General features: G+C 36.4%; 1 protein-coding gene across 1 annotated transcript in view; it reads right to left on the reverse strand.

The window, feature by feature from the left end:
* Positions 1 to 11,642, reverse strand: part of CNTNAP4 (contactin associated protein-like 4) — a gene marked incomplete at its 5' end in the record, with an annotated part of 84,641 nt that overhangs the window by 30,643 nt on the left and 42,356 nt on the right. The window contains 2 exons of the mRNA XM_010014665.1: positions 3,673 to 3,800; positions 6,529 to 6,685. Of these exons, the coding sequence (XP_010012967.1) occupies positions 3,673 to 3,800; positions 6,529 to 6,685 (285 nt within the window). The remainder of the gene's footprint in view (positions 1 to 3,672; positions 3,801 to 6,528; positions 6,686 to 11,642) is intronic.

Below are 11,642 nucleotides of genomic sequence, written 5' to 3' on the forward strand. Positions count from 1 at the left end.
AGAAGAGGTGCTCCAGCATTCTGACACTCTTTGTAGCCCTCCTCTGGACTTGCTCAAATGGGTCCATATCCATATCTGAATGAAACTTCATACATAAAAAAAACCCTGTACTGGTATTGTTTTGCTATTATTTTTCTTTTGTTAGGTTACTCTTTCCTGCTCTGTTCTAGCAAATACAGTTAGGTTTTATAAAAGCAACACACTTCATTGAAGAGTCAATCCATAAAACCTAACAAAAAGAAACAAGTTCAGAAATGCAATGTTAAATAAAACAGTCAAAAAATGTGCAATGAAGAATAGGCAACTTCTCCTGGATTACAATGATACATGACTTCTTAGAAGTACCTACTGAAGTAACTCTGACTCGGAAACTTAGCCAACAGTGGTTTACGACAATTCACTTCAAAAAACTACTTATGAATCTACTTGATTTTGTTGTGGGCATAAACAACTATTTTAATCTCTAAATAGATTTCCTACAATGACTAGATTATTGCTGCATTTAGAATTTGTGATCTTTTAGTTTTGAATCATTTAATGAAGTCTAAGTGTATCACAAATACAAGTATCCTGGGTTCAGCTATAGCAGTCATTTTTTCTCCTTCTTAGTAGCTGGTGAAGTGCTGTGGTTTTGACTTTCAGTCTGGGAACAACGCTGATAACACCGATGTTTTTAGTTGTTGCTAAGTAATGTTTACTCTGACCAAGGACTTTCTCAGTCTCATGCTCTGCCAGGGAGGAGGGGAAGCCGGGAGGAAGCAGAGACAGGACACCTAACCCAAACTGGCCAAAGGAGTATTCCATACCATAGCGCCTCATGCCCAGTATAGAAACTGGGGGGAGTTACCTGGAAGGCCCAGATCGCTGCTCGGGTTGGGCTGGGTATCAGTCGGCGGGTGGTGAGCGGTTGTGTCCTCTCCCCTTGTTATTCCTCTTATCATTATTATTGGTAGCAGTAGTGGTTTGTATTATACCTTAGTTACTGGAGTGCTGTTATCTCAACCCGTGGGAGTTACATTCTTCTGATTCTCCTCCCCATCCCTCTGGGAGTGGGGGGAGGAAGGAAAAGTGGGTGAGTGAACGAGCGGCTGCGTGGTTCCAAGTTGCCGGCTGGGCTTAAACCACGACAACAAGTAAACCTTCTCCCATACTTTTTCATATGGTATGCCAGTGAGTTATTCAGAAGAACTTATGTCTTCCAGAAAGGATAAAAAAAGTGCTTAATAAAAGAATATACTCTCGGAAGTAGAATGGTATAATTTAGTTTGAGAGAATGAGAGAAGCAGAAATAAGCAATAATCTCTCTGGAGAGTTATCACATCACACTTGTGAATCCAAAAAGATAGCTTTTTATTTGCTTGACAGCAATTCTGAGAAATGGCTATTTTCTACTAGATCTCTTTTGTGTTCTTCACCTATCCAAAGGTGCAGAAGAAAATAAACATTATTAAAAGTGAATTTAATTAGACCTTTGTGGTTATCTCCAATCACAGATTAGAAAAAAATCTTAATAAATGTCTGCTTCTTTCCTGAAATTTCAAAGCTCTTCAACATTCAGACTCTGAGTTCTTGTGCTTGTACTCGTGACATTTTAGAGTTCTCTATTGCAGCTTGTCTAGAAATACAGTGATCATTCAACATCAGTGAGAAATTTTGTCACAATTCAATCACTCAGAAGAAGGAAACATCAAATAAAGGCAGGGAGGCCAATGAGTGTTAGAGCTGTCTGCATGTTTTAATGATTCACTCGGGGAAGCTATTTGGCTTTCACTTTTTAAGGTTTGTGATAATTGGGGTCAGGTTATGTAATTAATTATACTTGAGAACTTGGAGAATAGTGAAATTGAATTTTTTTCCACTTATTAGTACTACAGAAGCTTCAGATACTTTTTCATCATTGACATTATCCCTGGTTTCATTACCCTTTGCCACAATGCAGGCCTGATGCATCATAGGCTCTGTGAGCATGGGCAGTCCGTTGAAAGAGATGGTTATCCCCCTTTACTCAACATTTCTAGACAACATCTACACACTACCTCCAGTTTTAGAGACTACAGTACAGGAAAAACATTGATAAACCGGAATGAGTATGGGTGAGGCCACCAGGATGTTCAGGTCTGAAGCACTTTTCCCAACTTTCAGGCTGAGGAACCTGGGCTGGTTCAACCTGGATGAGGGATAGCTTTGTGGGGGACATGACAGTAGCCTCTAAAGCCTAAGGTAAAATTATCAAAAAGATGGAGCCATGCTCTCTGCACTGGCATAAGGTGTGAGTATCAAAAAATGGGTATAAGTTGAAACAACAGTATTTCAGGCTTAATCTTAGTAAAAGAAATTCTCTACGACACACAAGAAGTGGATCAGGCTGCCAGGAGACGCAGTGTAGGCTGCATCCTTGTGGGCTTCAAGCTCCAATTTGACAAAGCCCTGAGAGACCTAGTCTGAGCTCATGGCTGATCCTGCTCTAAGTAGTAGACCACATTAGGTCCTTTCCACTCTCAATTATAACATAATCCTATATCATAACCCTATGATTGAACAGTTCTTTGGTAGGTAGGATAAATCATGAGCTCACAATCGGATGTCAGACAAATGATAAGGAAGCACCCAACAGGGTATTTTTTATGTCTTATAAATTTTTATAACAAGATTAGAATGCACTGCTGTAAGGCACATCTGTTAACAAGTCTTCCAGGCATAATTTCCCTGAAAAGCCGCAGGAATTAAAGCAGAGATGGCATAAAAATAAATACATGCTAATTTATATTTATTTATCCAGTCTCCTGAATGAATCTAAAAGTATAGGTATTTTTACTGGAATTCATTTCCTGTTACTCATAAAGGCTGAAGAAATTTGCAAATCAAACACATCATATTACTAAGAAGAAAAATCACATAATGAATTAAAATAGATGTTACAGCAGCAATAGAATTTTGTGGAATAATTTACTATTGAACACAAGCCAAAATCTGTTTCTTTTGCGGATAAAAATAGAAAATAATGAAATCATAAATGTCATTGCAAATATTCACTAAGGTATCAGTTTTGTTCCATTTGTCTCATTACCTTATGTCTTTTCTTCACACATAATATTTTTCTGGTTACTATATACAGGATATATAAGCTTTATGATTTGAGTTACTGTATAACTTCCTAAATTTTAAATTATTATGTGGAGTTGAAATTTTACTCCTAAGTATTGCATATACTGGATTCATCTCCTGTAATATAGTTGGATTAATCTCCCATAGTATGTTTTCATAGTTGTGCAAACATTCAGAGGTGTTAATATGTATAAGGTTTGGTGATGGAAGCATACATATCTAGTGAAAGGTATGTTCCCAAGATACGTTAATCAGTTACGAATTCCCCTTCATGCAATGCTTTGTTGATAACTTAATTCAAATTGTATAAACACACTGTACTCAAAATAGCTGTTTGAAATTATGCAATTTCTGCCTTTAATATTGATACTTATCATAGGTAATACATCTCTAAAATTCTACTCTGGTTTGCACTAGATCATGGTGTTTTGTCTTTTTCCTTTCTAATTACTAAAGGAACTGGATGAAATCTTTACAAAAATGTATCTTAGGCTGCTTTTCAAACAACATTTAAAATTATTGCAATCAAAACCCATTGGTTAGCAAAATTCTGCAGTTATTACTTACTGTCACCACGGCAAAGCAAAGGCCCCAGTTTGTAAGCTGCTTCAGAGTTTGGTCTGTCAGTATCTGTGATCACAATTTCAGTTACTGGTAGATGATCTTTGTAGGAAAGGAATCCAGTATCATTAGTCCTGAAAAGTAAAAGAAAGCTGTATCTCCTAAATGTTTCTGACAAATGTGTCATTCTTAACACATTGCTGGGGAAAAGAATCAAATTCTGACAAAAGTGCTGCATCACTCTCAAGGCAATACAAGAAGCTGTGAATACAAACCTATGCTTTGATATTGATATTGTGATCATTTGCCTGAGCAAATTAATGCTAAGTGGGTATATTTTTGGTTGTACTTGTTTGCATAAGCATGAGAGAACTCTTTTTGACATAAATGGGTACCTGACTGGCTGCCCAAGCTAATGAAGTTACCTAGGTCAGTGATTTTATGTTGCTGAGGACATACTGTGTCTATAACTGGAATTTCTTCATTATGGAATAGCAAATGGCTTACTACAACTTTTAAATAAGTCTAAGTGTGGGGTTTGTTTTCTTTTCTTCTTTCACTTTGACAAAACTTAAAAAAAAAAAGAAAAGAAAATTGCAAAGTCATGCTTAGTGTACAGGAAAAGCAGCATATGCTATAAATATGTAACTATTAGGAAAGGAAATATACAATATAGCACTCAGAGCATGCATACAGTACTTGTAATCTTAGACCAAATTCCTTGTTGAACATCTCTGTCAACTTAGCATCAGAACAAAATGTAAAAAATTCATAAGCACCAGTTTTGGCCCTAAACTTGCTTCTTCTCCTGAAGGCCTGGAAATATTCAATCACTCAGGACCATTCTGGAAAACTAAATTTGCCCATTCAATCCATTTATAGTTGAATCTTCCTTTTAATGGGCAAAGACAGAGATAACAGAACAAACTCAGAGAGGGGAGTCAATCTGGAACTCACACTGCTCAGAGATTAAACACAAGACACACAACTCAACAAGCAAGCCACCACGTTTCTCTGGGAATGCAGTTAGGCTTAGCAAGCCCCTTTCTGAGTATACTGTGCACTATGGACTGAAACAACATGAAGAGATTCTATCCTTGTGCAGAATGAAATGAGAGATTTGCCCCTACACGTCCTTCCTCTTTTTGCTAACATGTTTCCACTGCTTACAATTTCTGTTTATGTGTCTTGGAGCACAGTGAAAACATGTACATTCTTTTTCCATGAAACTTTTTTTCTTTAGTGAGAATTGTAAAACATTTTTTTTAAATTATAAAATCTGATGATATGAGATATTGCAGATTTCTAATTTTAAACTGAAAAAACCCTCAAAACACTGAAGAAAACATAGTAAAACTATGCTGCAAATTTTTAAGGTAATACACTCATCAAAATGTCTTCACTTTAGACAGTCAGAGTGTTTACAGTGAAGACATGCATATCATCCTCAATATAATTTATTTACAAGTATGTTACCATTATAAATTAACCTATGTATGTGAGCATGGATTAAATGAATGACAAAACTGAGCAAAAATGTCTTACATATATAACAAATAACTACTCAAAATCTTCTCTTAAAATGAGTTAATCTTTTAACACTTATTTTACTGTTGTGAATCAAAAATTGTAGTTTTGTACAGCATAATGATAAGGAAATTCTTATTCTTCTGTATATTTGTTTAATTTCTTTGTTGGAATAACAGCAGATATCACTCTGTGTGTTTTACTGCATATGCAAACCCTTTATTGAAGCTTGTGAAGAATTGTTCTTTAACTCTGCTGTATTTTCATTTCTGTATCTGTGTTCCCTGCTCATGATGAGACAATAAACATCTTCCAAAAATATTCACTAGTAGTTCCTTTAAAGGAAGTGGGGGGATACATAACTTTAGGAGAAAATAATGTTTTGCTTCATTTTGTACACACGAATATGTTCCTAAGTACCTTCCTTGTATTTTTTTAATTTTTAAAAAACAGATGTTGATACATTTATTGACATGCTTATATTAACGTAGTAACTGATTCTGATCTATATAAGCTAAATATTGTTTACAAGTTTAAAAGGTTAAAAGTTTCTTCAGTAGAAAAGCTTTCATTTAGAAAGTCCTTTCCTGCCTATACTGTACTGGAGGTATCGTTGAGAAAGTTGTATCTGATCCCCTTAATTGAAAAGTCAGGGTTAGATTTGACATTGTAACAGGAACTCATCTCTTACAATACGTCTTACAGTACTTATTCCAATGGGATCATAAATAATGTCATCATAAATAATGTCATCATAATGGGATCATAAATAATGTCAGAGAATTTCAAGTACAAGTGGAAGATCTACATTTTAGAAATCCTTCCATCCCCTTAGAATAGGATTCCGTATGAGTTGTTTCCTTTGCTGAGACTGAGGGTGTCCAATATTAATTACCTAAGTTGTAGATGACAAAAAAAAGCTAAAAAGTCTAAACTTAAACATATAATTAAAAATTACATGAAAAATTTACTTTTTCCTCTTTAATGATTTTCAGTATTCTAAAACTAATAACTGAAGTTGTACTAAAGACAAGAGTTAATGTCTTAATATATATCATGCAATATACTGAAAAACTAGAAAGTATCTGTATTAAAACAAACCCTTCCCAGAATTCGTAGTGAAAAAATTAGCAATAATACTTAATGCATATAGAATCATAGAATCAGCTAGTCTGAAAGACCTTTAAGATCTGTTTTCTGTACCAAAGAAACAGGTGGCCCTATCATATTTTAAATTTACATCAGCCTTGGTGTTCTAAATGTGCTAAGTCCTGTATATTTTCTCTATTTGCTTTCCAGGGAAAATACTGTGAATAAACAACAGTAAAAAGTCACCATTCATCTCTGTCTGCATCACAGTTGCAGTAATGCTGTGAATCGATACAGTTCCCTTCTAATCCACAAGCACACTTTTGTACAGCTGGCAAGGATCCTCCCCAGTAAGTCTGTGTTTCATTGGTTCTTCCAATCCACCAGCTCAGTGGCATGCCACCTAAAAGGTAGGTTAGAGAAAATCAGTGACTAGTCTTGTCTACTTCCTCCAGCTTTTCTCATCCAAGAAAGTTTTCAAAAGGTTAAGCAGAGTGGGGAAAAAAAATAAATCAATACATTTACTTGATAATTACTCATTTTAATACTTCATTATTAGGTATTAAATGATTATCACAGCTTTTTTCTTGCATTAGTGGAAAAGTGAACTCACAGTCCCTAGCTCAGCCAGCCATGGTATTAGAATCATTTATCTTAAGCAGTCCATTTATATAATTAATTTTGAAATGGTCCATGAAAGAGGAGATACCATCACCCTAAGAATCAGGGTAGTTTATATTCCTCAGTAGTATCAATTTCAGATCATGGAACTACCAGCAATAAAATGAGAAGAGTGACAGAAAAGCTGTGCAGAAATTGTCTCATCCCACTACCAAGAGTACTACAGAGTACTACTACGTTTATCTGTGATGAATGTTGAGCAGCTGAATAGTGGTGTTAATCAGAAATGCCCAATGACAGCTGTTAGGTCACAGGCAGCAGATTCAGAATTTATATATTTAGCAGCAGAAATCATGATAATCAGGTGCTTCCATAAGCAAAATGGTGAGCAGAAGTGAGTTTTCCCAGGACTATTACATCTCTGTGTGGTGCATCCAATCAACATTATTTGAAGCATGATAAAATTGGATGTTTTCTTAATATTCCAATACTGCAGATTAAGCTTAAAGATGTTGCCAAGCAAGCATAGCACAGGAAATATATCCTGAACAGATAATAGCTAAAAGATCTAAAGCATAAATATAAACCACCTCAAATGAGAAGGAAGAAGGGTAATAGATGCAATGTCTGAACATCAAAGCATGAGAAGAAATCAAGTAGTGATGAATTACTGAATTTCTTATAGATGTACTTCTTTTTGCTGTTGTTGGACCTCCAAGTATTCAGTAACAGGCCCCCACGAAGAAGTTGGAATTAATCCTAGTCTCAGCTTTACTTATATCTGCCACTGTTTATTAAACCTCACTGTTAGGAAAGACCTCTGTTACACTGACAGTCTCTGAGTTCATAAACATATTGACTGCATTCATTGCCACACAACTGTCAGCACAGCAGGCCAAACACCAGTGCAAGCGGTTTCTCAAACTTGCATAATGGCATCAATGTCCAATATCAGTGTTTGCAAGCCATCACAGAAGGAAGAAAACCTAGAGAATGTTTATAAATAATTTATCAGACAACACTTTAAAAAGCTTCCAACAACTAAGACTGTAAAAAGCAGAGTATTTCTGCTGTTTCAACAGCATTCTTTAGGTTTATATTGTAGTTAGAATTAATATTCCCAGTTTTTCAGTAGGGACATCGAGGTATCTTTAAAAGATGGTCTCCGTTATGTGTTCATATAGCAGGGTGAAGAGACAGTATTTACTGAAATGCTGCAAGTTCATACTGATTAGCCCAGATTGTTTTCCTTGTTTTGGCAGAAAATATTGCCTAAGCAAAATGAAGCTTCTTATTAAAATGTCTAGAGATTTCTTCATAATGATCACATAAATGTATTAGCAGGTGACTTCTTTAATTATATTGTTTGCAAATGCTATACAGGCTGATTGAATATAATGTATTCTTAAAATATAATCAGTTAAGAATTCCTTCATGACTGCATGTTCCAAAAAATATTTTATATGACCATCATCAAATTTTGTACTTGTCAAACATAGCTAGTGATATAGACAGCAGCAGTGGGAGGGATTAAACTGTTCAGGCAATTTGATAATGTACCTATTTGCATTTCAAATTCTGCTATCTCATTGTGCTTATAATAAATGAAACAGAACAAACTTATGTCAGTAAAATGTTATTTGAATTTCATTTCAATGTCAGGTAATGCTTCAATTATCAGCTATGTTTGACTGCTTTTTGTTTGGTTTGTAATTCTGACTAAAAATAGTTCAAAGAAACATGCATAAAAATCAGCAAGAAAATACATAAATGTGATATTAAACAGGAAAACTTGGTGAAGACTATCTTCATAGTCTGCACTATGAATAGATGAAATAGCAACTGATTTAGCAAGGGAAAATTTCAAATTAGATAGCTTTACCTTCCTAAACTTCTTTTAAATTTTTTAATGCATTTCTGTTCAAAAGAGAATACTTACCTAGCCTTCTGAGCTCTTTTAAATAGTCAGAGCGTCATATAAAATTTAATTATAATTCACACAGACAACTGCAATTTTCTTTCAAAAAATTTTAGTAAAACTTCTTAAGTTTATGGTTCTATTGAGACATGGAAAAGTAGAATTCATACTTGCTAAAGCAGTCTGGAAATCATATGTTTCACATAAAAATAGGTAATAAATCTATTTCCAAAGCTCTCAAAAATATAGAACAGTTTCAAATCCAAAATTGCTGCTCTTCAGAGGATTATGTTTTCTCTTATCTCTATACTTTTCAGTTGAAAGATACATCTTGAAGAAAAAAGACATGAAAACAAGGGAGTGTGCCAAATTCCCCCCTTTTTATCCCAGCCCTCTGATATCCTGCAGAGAAAAGAAGCATTCCATGGGGTTGCATGAACTTTTCAAAAGATACTAGAATTTTCCTTTTCTGTGATATCAGCAAGTTTTCTGAAAGAAAAAAAAATGATAAATTGGAGGATATTTGAAAAATTTACTCTCACAGCCTCAGAGACAAAAGCCCAGGGCTTACATGTCATTGTATTCAAAGAATAAATATATTTGCCAGACTAAAACTATTTTGGCATATATTCACAACACGCTGACTGTTGTCAGTTTAGATGCATCCCAATTTTAAACAGGGCTTATCTAGGCATTGCCGGTTTTGCTTAAGAGTATATTGCTTGACTGCTTCTAAGACTGCAGAGATGTCTTTTAGAAAGCAGCACTGATGTGGCTAATTCTGTAAAGAGCTCTGCTTAACAGTGAGCTACATATCTGGTCTACACAATTTTAAGTGATTCCTCGGGTCTTCTTTGGCTACAACCTCTACAGTGATCACCATGCAAATATAACCCTAATCTTCCACCATTTATGAAATATTTTGGACTCCTATGTGCATCAAGACTTTGGAAGGAGTGGCTGATACTCCAGAGGGTCACAGTGCTGTCTAGAGGGACTTCGACAGGTTAAAGATAACTTGCTGACAGAAACCTCATGAAGTTCAACAAGGGGAATTGCAAAGATCTGCACCTGGAGAAGAAAAGCCACAGGCAGCAACATACACTGTGGGCCACCCAATTGGAAAGCAGCTTGGTTGAAGAGGACCTGGAGGTCTTGAAGGACACAAGGTTGACCATAAGCTGTCAATGTACCCCTGCTGCAAAGAAGTCTATTGTTATCCTGAACAGAATTAGGGGGTTGAGATGTTGTCAGCAGTTAGAAGGAGGTGATTCTTCCCCTCTGTTCAGCATAGGTGAGACCACACATGAAGAAGGCCACACATGGAGAATTGTGTCCAGTTCTGGGCTTCCCATTACAAAAGAAAGAAATACTGGAGACAGTCCATCAAATTGCCACAAAGATGATTAAAGGACTGATCTGTCCTGTGAGGAAAGGCTTGGAGAGCAGGAACAGTTCAGCCCAGAAAACAGGAGGTTTAGGGGGGTCTTATCAATGTATGTTAACAGATGAAGGGAGGGTGTAAAAATAATTGAAACAGAAAACGCTTGGGGAGGGTTCTCATCCATGTATATAAATGCCTGAAGGGAGTGTGTAAAGAAGGCTTTTTCCAGTTGTGCCCAGTGACAGGCAAGAGGCAATGGGCACAAACTGATGGGATGCTCTTCCTGAACATCAGGAAAAAACATTTTCACTGTGAGGGTGACTGAGCACTGGCACAGCTTGCTCAGAGAGATCTGTCCTTAGTAAGTCATCCACCATGGTCACTATCTTTGGACTAAAAGATGACAGATGTAAATCCTGGAATGTAAAAATCTGTTTGATTTTAAAGAAGTGATTTAATTAAGAATGTTACAAAATATAAGGCAAAGTTAATATATCCTCTAAACAGTTATAAGGTGTGGTTCTGGCTGCTTTTAAATGGAGAGGGAAACTTAAACCCTGACTGTCCTTAATAAGTGTTGTTTTTTCATCCCTGTATCACAAAACTCAGCTTTGACTGTTTTAAGTGGTCTTTCTGCAGAAATCAAGACTGACCGTCACTAGACCCTAGTTTTATCTCACCTCAGAGCTCCCTCAGAACAGACTAAGGCCCATTCTTCACAGGAATGGCAAGTTGCATTTGGTACAGCCTTTGGTAGTGTTTAAACAAAGAAGGATTTTAGAAAATCTATAAAACTCACAAATAACTTTCCTGTGCATATTCACTTCTGCAATTCAAACCTCTAAATTTTAGATGTCTCAGCACAATTGACCAGATGGACTCAGCATTTCTGTGCAATCTCACCGGATTACAAAAAAAAAATAAAAAGAAATAGAAAGTCCTGCTTGCCTGGGTGTCCTGGGTTCAGCTATAGCAGTCATTTTTTCTCCTTCTTAGTAGCTGGTGAAGTGCTGTGGTTTTGACTTTCAGTCTGGGAACAACGCTGATAACACCGATGTTTTTAGTTGTTGCTAAGTAATGTTTACTCTGACCAAGGACTTTCTCAGCCTCATGCTCTGCCAGAGAGGAGGGGAAGTCGGGAGGAAGCAGAGACAGGACACCTGACCCAAACTGGCCAAAGGGGTATTCCATACCACAGCACGTCATGCCCAGTATAGAAACTGGAGAGAGTTACCCGGAAGGCCCAGATCGCTGCTTGGGTGGGGTTGGGTATTGGTTGGTGGGTGGTGAGCGGTTGTGTCCTTTTCCCCTTGTTACTCCTCTTATCATTATTATTGGTAGCAGTAGTGGTTTGTATTATACCTTACATACTGGAGTGCTGTTATCTCAACCTGTGGGAGTTACATTCCTCCGATTCTCCTCCCCATCCCTCCGGGA

Source organism: Nestor notabilis, unplaced genomic scaffold, assembly GCF_000696875.1.
Source record: "Nestor notabilis isolate BGI_N333 unplaced genomic scaffold, ASM69687v1 scaffold2495, whole genome shotgun sequence".
Taxonomy (NCBI): domain Eukaryota; kingdom Metazoa; phylum Chordata; class Aves; order Psittaciformes; family Psittacidae; genus Nestor; species Nestor notabilis.